The sequence below is a fragment of the Ciconia boyciana genome, chromosome 1, assembly GCF_034638445.1.
Source record: "Ciconia boyciana chromosome 1, ASM3463844v1, whole genome shotgun sequence".
NCBI lineage: Eukaryota > Metazoa > Chordata > Aves > Ciconiiformes > Ciconiidae > Ciconia > Ciconia boyciana.
This window is the reverse complement of record NC_132934.1, coordinates 138804531-138823553: the sequence shown is the minus strand read 5'-3', so window position 1 is coordinate 138823553 and position 19023 is coordinate 138804531. Positions and strand designations below refer to the sequence as shown.

The 19023-nt window shown below is 38.0% G+C and overlaps 1 protein-coding gene across 6 annotated transcripts in view; it reads left to right on the top strand.

The window, feature by feature from the left end:
• WWC3 (WWC family member 3) overlaps positions 1-19023 on the top strand; it is a 103952-nt gene that overhangs the window by 71748 nt on the left and 13181 nt on the right. For 5 of the 6 annotated variants that reach the window (XR_012040334.1, XM_072849499.1, XM_072849501.1 and 2 more), the window contains exons 9-15: positions 1021-1263; positions 4490-4579; positions 5691-6265; positions 12424-12544; positions 13398-13472; positions 14533-14619; positions 17042-17234. Coding sequence is in view for 5 of the 6 variants with exons in the window: in XM_072849499.1 (XP_072705600.1) it covers positions 1021-1263; positions 4490-4579; positions 5691-6265; positions 12424-12544; positions 13398-13472; positions 14533-14619; positions 17042-17234 (1384 nt within the window). In the remaining variant the exon portion in view is untranslated. The remainder of the gene's footprint in view (positions 1-1020; positions 1264-4489; positions 4580-5690; positions 6266-12423; positions 12545-13397; positions 13473-14532; positions 14620-17041; positions 17235-19023) is intronic. The other variant, XM_072849503.1, reaches the window with a different exon arrangement.

The window sequence follows — 19023 nt, the reverse complement described above, 5'->3', positions numbered from 1 at the left end:
TCTCTTATTTACTTTTCATTTTAACTGTAACATTCTAAAGTGTCTAAATTGCCCATTGTAAAACAAGCATGAATACCTAGCAGTAAAAGAGTGTTCTCCCTTTTATGCTTATATACCTTTTGATTTTGCCAAAAGAAACATTAGTGAAATTTCTAGCTTTAGGGTTCTTTGTAATATTTATAAGAGTTCAAAATTCATTTTTAGCAGAACATTTTCTTAAAATGTCAACTGTGGAATTATTCTTACAACTGTTGTTTCGTGTAGTGGCTCAGCATATTGGGATATAGGAAACTACTTTTGGCTATAAAGCCTACTACTACTACAAAAAAAATCAAGTTAGCTTATTTAATTTCTTGTTTTGATGATGGATCTATCTAAAGCCACCTGTATTTTGTAACCAATAAATCTTTTTTCCAGAGCTATGTTTTTGTTTTACTGACAGTTTATTTATTCTTAAAATTTTGTTGTTGGTCAGGACTGCCTAATATTTTCATCCCCTTGAACCATTCCTCTGCTAGGTGGGTCATGAATACATGGACCTAATTGTCTCTAGATAAGCATCTCCCCTTCATCCCCTTCAACTTCTCACTACACTTTTGAAATCCCAAGTTAAGATCTGATAGTGGAAGAATGAGAAATGAAAGGATGTTCAACTGCATCAGCTGTACAGGCAGCAAACTCAAGAGCTCTAAAATATGAATTGATTTATTACAAAATGAGAACGCTGTGAAGACAGATACCGTCCATGTGATAGATAAATGCACTGTAGTTCTTATACAGCTACACACTTAGGAGCACTTGCAGTTCTTCAGTGTTTTAAAAATACACAAAACAAACAAAAAACCACCCCAAAACCCAGAAACAAATAATCCTTCCAAACTCCCCTAAACTTTCTTGTTTTGAAATTTAGAAGAAAAAAGTTACAGAAGTCACCAGGCTTCACCTTTTGGTATTTTTCCTTGTAATTGTCTTCATCTTTGTCTCTTCTGCATTTTGAAATATATTTATCCTCTTCTAAAGAGTTTCGAATATACAACAGCAGCTGGCCTTGCTAGACAATGAATCTTGGCCAGGAATGGCTGAAGCGGACAGGGACCGTCTTCAGCTCATCAAAGAGAAGGAGGCTCTTCTTCAGGAGTTGCAGCTCATCAGTCGGCAGAGACGATCCCCAGAAGACATTGCACGTTTGGAGGAAGAAAAAAGACGCTTGGAGGATGAAATTCAACGGGCTCGAGCAACATCTGCTCATGGGGCCACTGAAAGGTTGGGAAACTTAAATCGTTTTCTTATCTACTGTAAGATCCATATGGGTAGTTTCAAAAGGAAGAGTAGGGAATTTCACTGTGTTTAAGAAGCAAAAAATGTTACTAGAGTAATTTGCTTTCAAAAAAGGAAGAGATTGCTCCTGACTGCCATTATTTAATTCTGTCTGTCTTGAAGTTTTCTGAATGAAAGTTAGAGTGATGTCAACTAGTTAGTTCTTCTTTCATTCGTCTAAAAAGTCTGAATAGGAAGAAGAGATCAGAATAGAGTCACAAAAGATGCTTGGAAAAAGTCCGAGTGATATCGTCTGATAATAGAGACCTGAATATCTCTAATATCTCTCTACCTGAAATGTCCAAAAGCATCAGAACAAAGATCCTTTCCTATATTTGGTTTCTGCCTTATAACAGGGAAGTTAAATGATTAAGTTTTTGCTGCCTTTTGTATACAATTTTTCCTTTTAATTTGCAACCTCAGCAGTGGGAGCACATCCCAACTCTGACATTTCAAACATAGTAAACAGAGTCATTCTTGAAAACTTAAATTAAATATCAAGTTATATGTAAAAACAAACAACCCCCAAAACATATTAATGGAAACACTGTGTTTATTTCAAAGTTGTCCAGTTTTTCCTGTAGCCAAAGAAATGGACAAAACCTCTTAACCTCTTCTTGTTAGCATAGTCTGTTTCCAGTGAAAGCGAGAAAGTACTTGTTCTTGTTTCCCAGACTTGGTTCTCTTAAGTAGTGGTAAAACCCCAGGTTTGACACTTGAAGAAAACTACATGAACCAGCTTTAATGTCATCTGTGTAAAGGTTAATATTTACGTAATTAAGACACTTTTAAAATACTTAGAAGTGCCTTCCATATACAAATTTTGAGAACTTCAGTTCCTTTGAAAAGGCTTACTTCAGACAGTAAATTCAGGCAATAAATAGAAAATTCACAGCCAACCTACAGTTCAATGTTACATATTTTGCAGTTTTTGCAATATTGTTAGATTGGCTTTCCAGCTTAAACTGACAGAAAAGGGAGTTCACTTTACACTGCAGTGTAGTAAGTTTTATTTGTTGGTTTTGGGCTCTCATGTTAGGTAGTGCATACTATATTGGCAAGAAGGCCAAGCTATTTTTCCATGTAGTTCATGCTGTGGAAACCAGCGTTCCAATGTGATACTTGATATTTCAAATGCTAGCAAAAAGTTGAGTAGAAGTTAGAATAATATTGAAGGGCACTCTATTTTTGTATAACAAATTGGAGGAAAGCTTAACTATTAGTAGCCCTTATTTATTTGTTTGTTTTAGATTCAGGAATAACCAAAACCATTCCTAGTTCTGCTTTTCTATTTCCACTTTCTCCTAATTGTGCAATACAAAGAAGTTTCCACTTTAAATAATTACCAGTTCTGTTCTCTTACTGAGTTTTAAAGGCACTGAGTTATGTGCAGATCAGAACTAACTTAAAATCTGTATGACAGAGGTGGGAGTTTTTGTTGTTGTTTGTTGTTGTTTTGTTGGGGGGTGTTTGGTTTTTTGTTTTGTTTTTTTTAAGATCGGCTGGCAGCTTTAGTTGGAGGCATCTCTTGCCCTTTAATGCAGGTATCTACCTTACAGCATTGATGACTGTGGAGTGTAGGTTCCTAAGTTTGTTTTTTAAAGTAGATGGTGTGGATAGCTTTTCTTTCCCTTGTGACCTTTTGAATCAGTTAAGTTTCTTGCATCCATTTGTCTTTTTCTTTTGGTTCCTGCATGCAGTGCCTTCAACATGTAAGTGTACATAGCTGAGCTGCAGCCTTCCTTGCACCACTTGGTTAACCTGGTCTGGGGACCACAGAAACGGGAGAAAAGCTTCAGCATTGCACGTGCTGGGGTGTGCAGCTTCTGCTGTGTGGTTGCAATGAAGGGAGCCTCCCCAGAGGGCGGTGGGGTTGCTGGAGCGTAGCGCTACAGCCCCTTGCTAGCATATGAACTGATGAAGTTGGAGGCCAAAGAAGTTGAGAGATTTATGTTTTTACTGCTGACAAAGACATAGTTTTTTCATATCTTAACCATCCAAAATTTATTGAAACTAATGCTGCCATTTTGTTTTATCCAGAAGGACTCCCTTTTTGTTGATTTTTTTTAATTTTTTTTTTTTTTTTTTTTTTAAATCCTACCCATTAACATGTTGAATTCTAACAGCTGTCTTTGCAGTTGAGGAAGATCTGAAGCACTCAAATAAGTTTGATCTGCTTTCTCCAAACTGTCTGTCAGAATCCCAATTTCCAGCTAACTTGTGAATGTGGGGCTGGAGCAGTAACTTTCCTGGACATACAAATGTGCAACACAAAACAGATTACCACCCTGATTTTATTTTGAAGTTCAGTGATTGGGCTTGGAAAAACAAAACACCAGGAATACTTACAATTCTGGATTCAGGAAGAGAATGAATGTGATATCAATAGATCAAATCTATTATTCGAAGTTTTAATGATCTCAAAATAGAGAATTTAAGATATCTTCTAGGTCTGTGAGACTGACAGCATTATAGGTACATTCCATTTGTGTGGTGGCAGTGGCACTGAGTAATTCAGCTGCTTGTTATTAGAGTGGGCAAAAAATAAGTCACAGCGAGACATTTTTGTCATAGCTTAGTATTCAAAATGCTGTATCACCTGCTTAAATTTAATGATATATAAATGTGCTTGAAACATCTAGAATTAGAGCTTAAAACTGAGTTTTATGGTTACTGCTTAACAGAGGTCCTCCAAACATTTTATTTTTATCTTTGAAATTTGACACTAATTAGCTTGCATAATAGGGCTATTTGCAATATTTTTTTCCTGCCAGGGTGGCAAAAGTCATAGTAGTTCTCTGTATTTTACTGGCACAGTCAGGTTGATGCAAGAGAAGAAAAAAATCTTGTAGAGTCTGATGTTTTTACCTAGGACTTTTTATGACTTTGCTAATTGCTGTAATGTATTGTCAACATTAGGACTCTTACATTGTGCCTCAATTACTCTTCTTGTCTGGGAATTCTGCTGGAGTCTTGGTTCTTGCGTTCTTTCTGGAATTACCATTGCTGCATATGAGCTGTGTAAATTAAAACTTTTCATTAAACAGTGAAATGTCTTTTTATATTCCAAAGTGCAATGCAATTATATTTTTTTCTACTTGGAAAGCTCCTAGCACTTCTTGAGCACTACTGTAATGAAGAAAAATAGTAATATGTATCTGTTTAATTATAGGATACTGTTACAGGAAAAGAGAAATTGTTTGCTTATGCAACTAGAAGAAGCTACACGTTTAACCTCATATTTACACTCCCAGTTAAAAAGGTGAGTTATGTAAAACCAAGAGGTTTTGAAGTTTTAACTGCAGCAGAGGATATTAATAAAGTTTACCTTTTAATACTTTTATGTGTGCCAAGTAAGTTAATTTTTTACTAAATTTATACAGTTTGGTCTATGGAATGTGATGATTTGGATGGAGTTTTATAAATAGTATTAGTGATGGCTATTTGGGCTAGATTATTATGTGTATTTGGGAATTTTATATGTTATCTTATTTTCTGAAAAGAAGATACATACTTAAAACACGTAATATTGTTACAGTTGTATTAATATGAAGATAACATTCTTTTAATTTCTGTGAGGTTTTAATATTCTGATACCTTCTCCAAAGGACGGGTTTTTGATCCCTGGTGAGATAACAAAATTTTGCCATTTAAATACGAGAATGTGCTAAGACCCACGCAGAAGCCCAGAATGTTTTGCATATTCACACTTGCAGCTGCCTTTTTAGATGCAGCTCTTGGGGATTCCTCAGCTCAACACCACGCCAATATCAAAAGCTCAGTTCCTGTTGTGTCTCACTTCATGTCTCGCTGTCACTTACATTCTTCTCTCCCTAAGTGTGAGAGTGGTAAGAGGAACTGGAATAGGATTCATCCTGAAGTCTTTTTGATTTTGCACTGTGAGGGTGAGGCTTACATAGCAGTCTGTTAGGACTTTCCAAATCCCTTCACGCTTCTCCCTGATATGTTTATGACCCATCGTTAACGTAAATTCAAGCTGGATCATGGTAGTCTACCCTTCCTGGCTTTACATTGAGTCCACTGATCCAGATCCTGCTCTGGCCTCTTTTCTGCCAAATTATGGCTGCTTACATGTTGGAGGAAAGAGTAGGCTTGTCCTGTTGGACCATTTGTCTTCAGGCACTTGGTCCTGATTTGGTTGTCATTGTGCTGTTCCAGTCATGGTTGTGCTTGAGACCAGGGCAAGAACCACAAGCTAGACCTTAAAATGCCAAATCATCTCTCCGTGTCACTGTACTGAATACATGTAAAATTGCTTGTGTAATCTGGATTGATGTTTTTATGTCTGTGCCAGTGTTTCTGATTATATTTGAAAGGGCCTTTTTTGTTTTCTCTTTCTTTGTCTGCCGTAGTCTATCGGCTAGCACCCTCACAATGTCCTCTGGCAGCAGCAGGGGATCCCTGGCCTCCAGTCGAGGATCCTTGGCCTCCAGCAGAGGCTCCCTCAGCTCGGTCAGCTTTACGGACATCTATGGCCTTCCGCAGTACGACAAATCAGATGGCGTTACAGACTATGGGCAGCATTTACGCTTTGACATAATTCCTTTCGAGTCTCTCACAAAGGATGTGCCATACACTGATCCCATTGGACACTCGAATTTCAATAAGCAGCGGAGGTCTCTGGATACCCCACAGTCCCTGGCGTCCCTGTCATCGCGGTCCTCCTTGTCATCGTTGTCCCCTCCAAGCTCGCCTCTGGACACCCCATTTCTCTCTGCATCTCGAGATTCTCCCTTAGCTCAGATGTCAGAAGGTTTTGAGGAGATGGCAAGCATAGGAGCCCTGGAAATGCTCAGGGCTCAGACCACAGCGTTGGGTGACGATGATACACAAGGAACGAGCTCATCTCAGACATCCACTTACCCTGTGGACAATGAAGGGCTGCGAGAAATGGGACCACAGCTGACTGCTGTCCAAACTGGTGGAGGTGAGTTTCTGAACATTATTATTTTGTCACATTATCATAGGAAATGTCACATAGCCCTAAGCATACTAGCACAGTAGAGATTGTTCCTCAGTTTGGCTTCTTTTACTTCCATCAGTTAAAAATTACATGGTAGATGTTAGCTGTTAAAAAAACCAGCCAACCAACTGACAAAAAAACCCCCCAGACTTTAGATTTAGGGCAAAGAGGTGAAAGAGTAGAGAAATCCTTGTAAATAGATCTTAAAATAGTGGTGAATTGGGTGGAAGAAAGGGAATGGAATATGGACTTTCTTTGGAGCGTAGTGCATAAAAGGAATAAATGTTTTGGTCTTGGATTGTGAATTAGTAAAAAAAAAAAAAAAAAAGCATGGTTTAGTTACTTCTGAGGCCCCCAATTGTGCCCATGTTGCCATTATTCTGATAATGTAAAGCAACACAAGCCCAGGGTAGATGGGGGGGGGGAAACCCAAAAACCCCAAACACAAAACCAGGCATGAGGTGATGCTTCCGACAGTGCTTGAAGGCTGGCTGATGCCATGCTGAATTTGTGCACACCCCAGACCAGGTTCCCATGTCTAAGTTCTGCGATGGAGCAGAAGCCACAGTAGCATGGTGCACTGTGCTCATGAATAGAGTGCTTCGTAAGCCAAGGAGTGTCTTTTGTAGGAAGTGTGTGAGAAGTTAAGCATCCACGTGAATGGTTGTCTCAGAGAACCTGTACTCTTGTGATCACAGAGGAGTGATGTGTGCAGTTACCATGGCACACATACTGTTGAGTTTTCTTTTCCTCCTTGACTATAAAGTTGATGGACTTGCTTTAGCTTGCATTGGTGGAAGCTTCTGAGGCACTACAGTTGAGAAACATAAATTAGAGAGATCAAAAGAGGAACCAGAAACCTTTTTAAAAAACAAACCAAACAAATTTAAAAACCTGAGCATACAGGCACATGAGAAATTTCTTTCCCTGTTTTAATCAATTGAATGAAGAACTGCTGTTAAAATGAAAAAAAGTATTTGTGTGTTGTGTGTTGGCTTGCTCGTGTTTCTAATAAAACCATACCAGTAGAGAAGGGCTTTTAGAGAATATTTTTAATATTAAAGATTGTAATTCCCATCCCATTTCTATATCCAGAACTATGTGTTAGCAATTCCGTAGAATGTTGCATTCAGGACTTACGACATCAGGAGTAACGTGAAATATAACCAGAGAATGTATCATATTAGCCTGCCAAAATCTTATATGTTAAGTGATAATGAGAAAGAACATTGACAGTATATAAGGAAAAGCTTTCAGCTTTTTATTTTTAAAGAGAAAATGTCACCACTGTGCTAAAAAGCCTGTATTGCTCAAACAGCATTTGGGTCTAGGCTCACCTACTTTCCTTAATGCAGCTAGCATTGCCAGAAGATACTGCTGCAGAATTTACATTTACTAGATGTAAACATTTCTAGTGCCCATATTGCAGCTTTCAGACCAAAATAAACAGAATTCCAGAGACCAGCATGTAAGCTTGTGCTTAAATTAGTGCCATGAAGAGGCTTCCTGAGGGTTTCTTTAAACCTCAGATCAGACCACAGCATGTCTTCACCCATTGTGGTAAGTTAAACTATGTTAGTAGTTCATTTATAGCTCGTACGTGTTTCCTAGAAGTGAAGGCCTGGTCTGAGGGCCTAGGGAGCAATAGGATGAGGGTCAAGTTCCTGCATTGGTTTTCCTTTTCTCCCTTCTCTGCCACGTTTCTACACATTTCACATTTCTCTGAAAACCTCTGGCAGAATGTGCCTGCAGTACCTGCTGTCACTGCTGTGGTGTCCAGCTCCTAGTCCAGGGGTTACAACTTTTCTCTGTGTACAAGAGTGCTTTGTGTTGCTTTTTGAGGAAGAATGTATGGTGAAAAGGTGGCCAGGCTGTCTTTTTTTAAGATTTTTTTTTTTTAAATATTTGAATTTGAAAAAAATTGCTTAAGAAAAATTTGTTTAACCTTTCTGATTTTTGACTGTAGTCATGACTACTTTGAGCTCCACACACACTAGCTGGTGAGTTTGCAATTGTAATGCAGTTGTTTGCAAGTATCAGTTGGAAGTTTCGAAATTATTTTGGTTTTGTACTCTTTTTCTTGAAGAATTTGATGGAGCATCAAGTTCGTATATCAGAGTTTGGGACCCCGCAGATGTTGGGGGGTTTTGGTTTTCACTAAGGTACTATGCAGTGTGCTTTGCTGCTGCCACCCAATGGTCTGGTAGCATAATGTGATGCTGGAAAACCAGTAAGTCTCAGCTTGGACAAATCTTTTGCCTGTTCCTTCACTAGACAAAACATGAGGTGTAATTTTTGCAAGTTCTGGGGGCCAGGAGGGGTAACACCGAACAAGCTGCACATGCTTTGCACTGAAGCAGCACTTGAGCAAGTTCAAGGAGTTCTTCAAGAGCTGCAGTTTTGAAGTTCAGTTGCTGATCTGCTGTTTTATTGTTCTGCATCTGTCTCAGGGACATACTGTGAAATACGTTAGCATGTGTGAATGGAGGGAATTTGCCTGAGAGGTTAAATCTATCGAATTTATAAAGCTGGGAGTGGGAGAAAATATGTTAATAAAATATTGGGCTTTAATATCTTCACTATCTCTTCCTCTCTATCCTAAAATAATCTTTCAAGTGCTAAGTTTCTTTTAATGCCTAAATAATCTCTTGTTTGCAAAATATTGTCATAGATCTGAAAGATTATTTACCATTGTGTGCTTTTCATTTTGTCTTGTTTCTCATGCGGCACAACAGAAAAATTCACTGTAAGTGAACCTGAAATTCCTTATTGTGCTGGTTTTGCCTGTAATTCCCAGTGTGTTTTTCCGTGTGAAGTGTTGGTTGTTTTGGGGGGGGGGGGGGGTGTTTTTGTTTTTTTGTTTTTTTTTTCTTTTGAGTTGCATGTGAAGAAACAGGAGATTTTGCTACATTTGGTTTTGTTTGATATTGTGCTGTATCTGTTTAATCATTATGGCATACTTAATTTTTTGCTATGTCAACTAAACAATATATTCATGGCTGTAGTTAAATTCCTGGAAAAAGTGTTCTGCGAGCTTCAGCTTTGTTATATCTTAGTAATGCCTGACAGCATCATGGTAGGTAAGGTCTGTTTGTGTCTCTGATTTAGTTTTTATGAGAGTGTTTGACTATTTTGTTAGTACATTTTGAGCTGACGTACGGTATTTGTAGTCTCCTAAGCTTGTGAAACATGCTTTAGATTTATTTATGTATTTTTTTAGCTAATGAAATCTTGGACACCAAAATTTCCTTTGAAGTTCACTTTTTCAACTGATGATGTGAGAATATTTTTTTAATCAGGGCTATCTTAGTTTTATCAAGTTTTGGAACCCAGTAGTTCCGGAAATTTATATATATTGTTCACTGATTTTGTTATTTAAGTAAGAAAATGAAAGGTAATTGTCTATCTTAGGAACTTTATTTTTAAACAATTCTTTAGCTTCCAGCATTGGAAGGTCTGTAACCTGTGCTAAAAACCTTGTTCTGTTTAAACCAAAATCTGATGTTTCTTTCTCCTTGACCAATTTTTTCTGCTGACTTTTTTTTTTTTTTTCCTAGTCAAGGGCATGTTTTGGTGTTTGCATCTCTCCCAGATTTGCTGGGATTGTCCAGATGTTATCGAATGCTACCATGGGCCTGCAGGCAGTGGGCAAATCATTGTCAAGTTACAACATTGTTGTAACATGTCCATTTTTCATGACATTATATTGGTGCTTCAGACCAATTTTTCCTTCTGGATAAATTGGGAACATGAATCTCCAAAGGAGAGGGCCCATGAGATCTTTCATCCGTGACATCTATACAAAGTGTTCACATAGAGGGGTGAGCCAAAGGCTTATTTACAAAAAGAAGTCATCCTAGTGTAACTTGTTGAAATTAGTACAGAAATTATAGAAGCCCTTTGATACAAAATTTATACACTTTTCTAAAGTTCGGCCTCTTTCCAGTGATGTAAAATTATTGGGAAACTTTTGTATTAAAAAATGTCTCTACAGAGTGCTAATTTTGATTCTGCATAAATAGCAGTGACAGAACTCAGAGGTGGGCTCACCAAATTAAAAGTTATTAAAAAAAAAAAAAAAAAGAAAAAGCCAAACCCACCACTTTGTACAAGCGATATGGAGGAGACCGTGGTTCAAATACAGTTCCTTTGCTTTCTGTGAGCTAACCTCAACTTGGCTCTCATTTGTGGTGAGGATGAAATGAGTAACACTGTGCAATGGGTGATGTACAATAAGGATGGGATGCTGTAATTGAGGGTGGAGGGGGAGGGTGGTTCCTTCTTCAGGCACAGAGGCAAATGCAGATTGGGATGTCTCTGGTCAGCAGATAAGTTCGCTGCATAGCTGAAGATGGCTAAATCCTTCATTGAATTTAGAGAGGAGGTCCGTAGGGCTAGTTAAGGATCCAAAAGGACAGCGAACTGGCTCTGTCCAGTTTATGGGATGTCTTTTTTGTATTTTGGGACGTTCTGGGACAGAACCGGGAAATTTTAGCTCCAAACAGGACCCTGTGATTTTTGGAATATCTTTTGGGATTTTGTGCTGTTGGTGCCCTGATAAAAGGAATGTACCTCAGGCTGGTGCAGGACTGCCAGGCTCAGTGCATCTTGTCTGCCAGTCCCACAGTGAGTTAAAGCTAACCTTAGCCAGACACTTCTGTTGACGCAGCAGCGTGGTTGTATTAATTTGGGGGATTTTTAATCAAGCTTCAAGTCCTGATGTCCTGTCCTGGTGGTGCTTGGGTGGGAGGTGAGATGGGTCCCATGCAGAGGGGTGGCTCAGTTGTCTGTACCTCAGGTGGGCTCTGCAGGTGGAGCTCAGGCTGTTGGCTGGCACTCTGCTGAAGGAAATATACTGATTAGGTACCAGCCTTTTATTTTTGATGCCTTAAAATAACATGTAACAGAGATACTTAACGAGTTGTTACTTTGAGTAAGGCATGCTTCATCCTCGGTCAGGGGTAGTAAGCATTAAACCAGCTGGTGCTTGCCTCCAGTATGATGTGCACAGGGCTACTGTCACTCCAAAGGCTGTCTGCTAAAACTGGGAATACTTCAGTGCTGTCTAAGTGTCTGAGCATGGGTAGAAACAAATAAGATGCTTTCCCTACCTCTGAAGTGACACCTCTTTGCCATTGATTTTCTGCTTTGAGGACGGTCGTTGAGCCTTAAGAAAAAGAGGGGAAAGTTGGCAAAAGTTCTTCACTGCACAGTGAAGAAACTACACTTCCACAAGTCTGTTTAATGGTTCTCTCTAGGACGGAAAAGAAAACAACCTCAAGTTAGGAGCTGTCATTGAAGTGTCAAAACCATACGTATACAATTCTTGAGCATTGCCACTTGTGCATGCACCTTAAAGGATTGGTAGCTGCTCTACCTACTTGCCTGTGCAAAACCTGATGTATAATATCATTTTTGTCGATGCTCTTACAACGTGAAAGTGATGGCTGAGTTGCTATTTATGGTGTTGCTGGTGATTTGGGGAAGAGTGGAAGAGGGGGTTGAATATTGCTTCCTACTCCCCCAGCCAGTTTTCAAAGTCACTCACCAAGAATTCGAAAAAACAGTGGTCTGAGTGAGTTGGAAAGCGCTGGTTCTTTTTGATAATGCCTCTCAGACTGTAAATAAAAGCTGCTGTTATGCGATGGTATAAACAGTATGCTTTGAGACTTTGTATTAGGAAACAAATGAGAACAAAACCTCACATTGTGTTATCAGATAACTCCTTAAAAGAATTAGTCTCTGTGTTTGTTTTCAGCCTATTGTATATTCAGTAGGTAAATCTTCAAAAGTTTAGGATATCATGTGTACATATGTTGAATTAATGTAAGTCTTCCTCCAGAAGGGATTATTCTACCAGAAAAGCATTTAATAACAATGCGGTTGGTTTCTACTTAGTCTTGTCAGAGAGAAATTAGCCACAAACTTCCTTCCTTAATTCTCCCACAGAAAATCTCCAGTCAATTGTATTCTAGGTTTTTAAGTTAAAGTTAGATGAAAAAGCAATGAACTGTGTTTCTGCCAACTGTTTTGCCACTAGTTTTGATACAGTAAATGTTTCTTGTTTAATTTTTAAGAGATTGCCTTGAGCTGATGATGTCTTCGCTTTTTCTCCATGACAGCTGTAACTCTGCGAGGAGACAGTGGTAGAAGATCAGAGAGGAGAGCCAGGCGAGTTTCAGCATGTCTCTCAGATCATTCACTGGCTAGTGACAGTGGCGTGTTTGAAGCTTTAAGCAAAAGGTCAGGTGTATAAATGCATAGTAAGCTGGAAATATTCCTGTTTTACCACACGGTCTGAAAGAATTAGTTGTAAATTTCTGAATACGCTTTCAAAATTGCTAATTCTTAGGAACATAAGAATATTAGGTTGCATGTTTTAAAGGAAAGAAACTTTTTGCATCCAGTTCCACTGTCATCTTCACAGGTGCTAAGTCCCTTTCACTCTATTGTCTCTAACATTTTAACACCATATACTTCTCCTTTGAAAGGTAGTTTTCTCAGCTTATTAGTTGTAAATCAGTAATTTTTTTGACCATCTGTAACAAAATAAAATTGTGCAGAGTGTGACAGAGTTCTGAGGAGCATGTGATAAAAGTATAACTGCAAGGAAGAAATATATGAACTGCTGAAAATCTAAAAATGTGTAGGTTGACCAAGTGATTGAAGGGTGGGTAAAGATGTGTTATTTTATACAATTGTTGTTACACAATAAACAGTAACTGGGAAGAAGATAGGATTTTGAGGATGCTAAAGAGTAACGGAAGACAGACCAAATATTAAACTACTCTAAATATCTTGAAAGAGGTATTCTAAAAACTCATCTCTTAAAATTGTGAATTACTAGTTCTGTGTGTTTTTAAATAGATATCTTATAGAATCATAGAATCATTTAGGTTGGAAAAGACCTCTTAAGATCGAGTCCAACCGTAAGATCATAGAGTCCAACCATAATCCCTTCTTAATCTCTTCTGTATTATCAGTCCCTCCTGTATTACCAAAACAATTGCTCATAAATCACAAAATAAATGTTAATTTCATTATGTTTTAACAGCTTAAGTCAGTATGTAGTTTACAGTACTTTCTGTTCGTGCAGGAATGAAGATCTGGAAGAGCCTGTTTATGGTGATGCTGCCAGTAGTGAGGAACCGCAAATACATGTTGGTTTTCTGTGAGTAGTGTTACTTCTCTTTCCCCCTGTCAACTCAGCAGGAATTGCTCACTAGTTTTCTTGGTTTTGGTTTTTAACTTTTTAATAAACTTAACTGCAGTGGATAGTTTAAAGACATTTCTGAATTGAAAGCCAAAGTTTAGTGGATGTACAGATTAGTCATCACATGCCACTTTCTGTTGGGGATGTGCCTTAACCGTGGTTCATTCAGTGTCCTTTCAATGCTGGCTGATAAAAGGGCCTTCGTTACTTCTTTCAGTATAGCATTTTCATTGTCTTGGCCATTAATGAGTGTATGGATATAGGGATATGTCTCTGTGTGCGAGATCTGACTTTTTTTGCCAGATAAAGGAGGATTACCTTAGGAAAGTCACAGCTGAAGAGACACAAATACAAATACAGCTCCCAAATACAGCTTTGAAGTCCTGTGCTTAGGGCATGCTGTTGTTAGTAGTGGGAGTAGCATGGGGAAGGGCAGATATAGCAGTGCAGGGCAGGATGTCGTATCTTAGAGAGCCTTCCAGAATCGTCTCTACCCCTTGGAAAAGTAATTCCCAAGATGGGGAGTTTTCAAATCTCAACCAGGTCTGTTAGTTCCATTTCAAAATTCATGCTGATGTGAAAGAGTAAAACTTTTTATTTATTTTCATTAACCCAGGAAAATAATGCAGACTGATTTGTCTAATGTAACTGATGCATTACATACGTGCGCACGTGCACTCACACACGCATGCACATGGTATAACTGTTTAAACCAAGGAGAGTATTTTATAAAACCTGTTCACTATCAAGAGTCACAGTAGGGAATATTATTCTTTTCAAATTTAATAATGTTTAATTCTCTTAGTTCTGATAACTTCGTTACTGCAGCTAATATTATTAATAATGTTCTATTATCAGAGTGTGATATCTATAATTGCTTTTGATTCAGACTGATTTAAGAGATTTGTTTAACAGCAAAAAGTGCTTTTACATTCTTAAAATCTTTTTAGTCTTTCATCTTTATCTCTTAAGCAAAGTATTGATGCTTGGTGACTAACACAGGAAATTTATTTTCCAGGCATGACAGTGGAAGCGAATGTCTGTTAGTCCATGTATTACAGCTGAAGAACTTTACTAGTCTAGTTGTTAAAGAAAACTGCAAAATGTAAGCTTAAATTTCACCTGAAGTTTGATCATTGCTTGTTTTGTGCCACAATCGTAAATACCATAAATTTGTTTGCTTTCATGCAAAATGAAGCCATTTCTGGAGAAAGTGGTATATCTTAGTTTACATGAGGATAGGGTTAATTTTATGGACACAGAGTGTCCCTTTTATAGGACCTCTGTCATAATGGTCAGGTAACAAACGTAGTCTCTAATGACCCAGTTCTTACATGTTTGTTATGCACAGGAAAGCTTGTTCAAAAACATCAAAGTTATGCTTCCATCACCCCATGCCTTCTGGCCCAAAAGCTGTCTACATTATTTGCAGTATTCCAGAAATACTGTTTCCTGTACAACTTCTCTACAGCTTATCTGTGATGTATCCCAGAATAAGCTTAGTGTAATTTTCTCAAATTCCTCCTGTAACATCTATAGTATCAGTGAGAGATACCTTGCCCTTTATCTTAACCAAAAAAATATAAATAAATAAAGCAAGCACATCTGCAGGCTTTTGTGGCCATTACAGCTCTCCTTGAATATCTGTGACACACCTTTCGAAGATAATTTTAACACAAATACTAGCTGAGAATCAGTACAAACAATTGAATTTTTTTAACCTCTGTTGGCCTGGGCTACTTTTTCAAATTCCACATTGCATTATATAGAAAGTTGCTTAGTTTATTCTAATAAATGTTTCTTAAATAATGGCAATGTTGCTATAAAACACAGTCTTATCTAGTGATAAGTATCTTTAACGTTCTTATGTTAAAGAAATTTGACCCATGAAAATTGTTGATCTTTATCACTGGGAGAGGTTGTTTGAAAACTGTGGAAAATGGAGGTGTGATAATGTTGTATTGTAATATAAGTCATTCTGTGGGAGTTGCTAAATTGACATACATCTCACTGAAGTTGTGAGATGATGAGTTGATCTTTGTTGAGAACACTTGATCTTGCTAACTCTGCAAACCTCTAGTGGAAATTCTTCATATTGGTGAGTGCATCAGTGTTAGTCTTTTGCTTTGTTTTCAGTGTGAGTGCGAGGGCATGCTATAGGGAAAAAATGTGGATATTGAGTAGTATTCAGCCATGTTGCCTTGTAATTAGAAAAATAAGTAAGCGTCATCTGAAGAAAGTCAAGTAGAGTCAGCAAGGTTAAAAAAAAAAAAGACTCCAGAGGGGTTGTTGGGCATTGTCATCAAGGCAATCAGGCATCTAAGCAGCTCTCAAAAAGGCAGTTCTGTTCCCCATCCTTCTCTGTTAAGCACTTGTGCTGGAATCAATCGGTTGCATGGCTGCAGGGTAAATCAATTGGTTTGACTGGTCAGAAAAGTTTATCTTACGAAAACCAGAAAAAGCTTTTAGCGAGTATAATGAATTCTTCCATGAACGGAGGAGTTGGATTACTCTCTTTTTACAGCATGTAAAGCTGTTTAACTGATGCTCCACGTGGCAGCACTGCAGTTTCACCATAGTCAGCTCTTCCAGTTGCCCTCTAACCATTTACTTGCCTGTCAGGGTCAACCCCTCTCTGGTGGTGGCATAAGAGTTCATGCAGCCATGGAGTCAACTTGAGTGAGCCTCTGAGCTGGATTTTTTTTAATCCTTAAACCTTATTTTTGCTAGGTTAGCATTTTAACCCAGGTAAGTTTTCTAATCTGCTTCACAACACAGTTGCATGAAGCTGTCTGCTGGCACAAGGGAAAGTATGGCAAAAAATAGGATATTGCAGGGGCTGGACAAGTAGTCAGGACAGAGAGAACACAGAAACACTTCTCTAAGTAGCTCTGCTGCCTTCTGTCGGATTAAAATGGTTGTGGATTTTGATTTTGGCTTGGAGTCTCAAATGAAATGGTACCAGATAATTGAATTTATTTTTTAAGATGGCAGGTGGATGCAATGATTGTAGGCTTCTTTTGCTGTCCTTTTGTACTGAGTTTCTTAAGGCGTTGGGGGAAGGTATGCTTAGTGGGTGGAAGGAAGAAATGGATCAGTGACATGGGGCAGTTCAATTGCCTAAACATAGGCATGTGTTTCCATTTGAAATATCATAGCATAGCACCTGGCCTCCAGCTGCTGCTGCTTAGGAAGGCTGTAGCTCTCCCATAGATCCTATGTCATATTTGCTAGCCCCATGTAGATGCCTCAGATACCCAGGGCATCTCAAGTGCCACTTGGTGACTCCACTTAAGCACCAAGTTAAAAAAAAAACTAGTTTTAGTTAGAAAAAGGTAGGGTTTCCAAATCAGCTTTGCAGTTCCTCTGTATTAAGAATACAAAGTAAATTCCTGTAACGAAGAGATTCCAGAGCAGATTATTAATGTAGAAGTTACACTGATGTTTTTGCTTATCTTGATTTTTGAGAAATGCAGAATAGCTTTCTTTATCTCAGCTGTACTATTTGTCTATTTTGCTGTTCCCAGTCATGTGAGAGTTTATTTGCCACCACTTGAGTCAGGCACACCAACCACTTACTGCTCTAGAGCTTTGGAATTCCAAACTCCGTTAATATTTAATGAAGTTTTCCGAATCCCCGTGCATTCAAGTGTCTTGAAATTAAAATCACTGCAGCTGTATATCTGTTCAGTTGACCATCAGCAACAAGAAGAACTGTTGGTAAGTGGTCCTTTTTTCTTAAAAGCTTTATGATTCGGGAAACTAAAGTTACTTGAGGAATAATTTTTAAGATTGAAAAGAGAAAGTGAAGACTTCATTTTTCCATAAGAAGTGCCGATAGAGTTAATGTGTTTGTTCACATACATAATTATGGTTGTGTTAATAAGAAATACATAAGTATCTGTGAAAGGTGGGATTTTTAAAAAGTTGAAATATGTGCATCTTAGGTTACATAGAGTCTTGGAATTAATTAGCAACATCAGCAGAGGTTGAGAATTGGAGCATTTTAAGCAGTGTTGAAAGTAATGTTATGTGTACTGTTATTTAACTGTTACGTGCAGAGGCCGATTGAAGATTGATATAACATTTACATTCATTGCTATGGGATTTAGTAGAATAGGAGGTTTTTGGGTTTTTTTTATTTAATACGTTTCTCACAAATGGCTGCTTTGGGGAAAGTTTAAAAACATGCCATTGCTAAATTTTGGTGCAAGAGGGAAAGCATTGTCTAACTTTTCCCCAAAGACTTCATCTCACAGCTCTTAGACTATAGTGTGCTCAAGACTTCTGTTTCTGCATGGGCACTGTAACATGTGCATGGTGAATCTGTATCAGTAAAATAGTTTCCTAATAAAAAGATAACAAATACCAACCCCTTGTTGCTATGTAACAGGGGTCCAAGAAGACTACTGTTATATCATTCTTAACTTTGTTGCAGGATAATAGTGGTCCAGGCAGGTTTCTGTTACACCTTTTGCTTTAAACTGGGTGAGACATCTGATGTAGCTGCATTCAAATAAATGTAGCAGTTGTTTAAATAGGTTACATGTGTTAACTGTGTTAACTTTAGGTGTATTAAATGTTAACTTCATTTAGGTATTTTCAAATGTAAATATACTTAAATAAATCTGCCTTGGGGCTGATGTCCTAGCTATTATGAATTCAGTGGGCTGGCATTTTAGTGAGCATTTTGAATGGGTTAAGTGAAGTGGTTTTTTAAGCCTATCAAAGTATTTAAGAGGTACAGGCATCTTGTTGTCGTGCTGGACTATGGATAAGAGGTGTTTATTTGAGCAAATCTGGTCAAGAATGCATGTTTGTTAGTCCACCTTTAAAACTAGGTAGCATCTTACATGAACAGTAGTCTTAATGTTGACAGAATTGGACCCAAGGCCTTGTCCGCAGTGGGAAGTTTTGTCATTTTTGCACTGCAACCTAATGAAAGAGAAAGCATCTCAAGAACGGGCTGGACATATTGATGTAAAATGCTTTATACGGGTATAGCCTGTTCCTCTGGGAAGCTAAATAGCAATTTGAATATAAAGCATCTTTATATTGACACAAGCGCATCTAAGTTTAGAGTGCTTTTATTTTAACTGCTATTACTGAATTAGCAAAAAGTGATAGGCCTTCAGGTTATATTGGTGGGAATTTTTTCTCTTTTATAGTATTAGTGTAGTTTTGTCAGAAATATTTGTCTACAGTAGTTGGTAACATACTTTAGGGTAAGTTAATGCCACTCAAAAAGAGAAACAATGCCGTGGTTTCTTAAGGTAGGTGCATTGAAGTATGTATTTAAACATTATGATCATTGCCTTCTTTTGCTGTAAAGTGAAAATAAGCATTTTCTCAAACTGAGAAATCATTTGCTACCTCTCTTTGAAACTGCTGTGATGGCCTCTATAATTGACTTTCAAAATCTCTTCCACTGAGATTACAATTTTTTCCATCGATTTGTTCATCTGTATTTCTGAAGTTTTTGATGACTGCTTTCTTTTCAACTAGACTG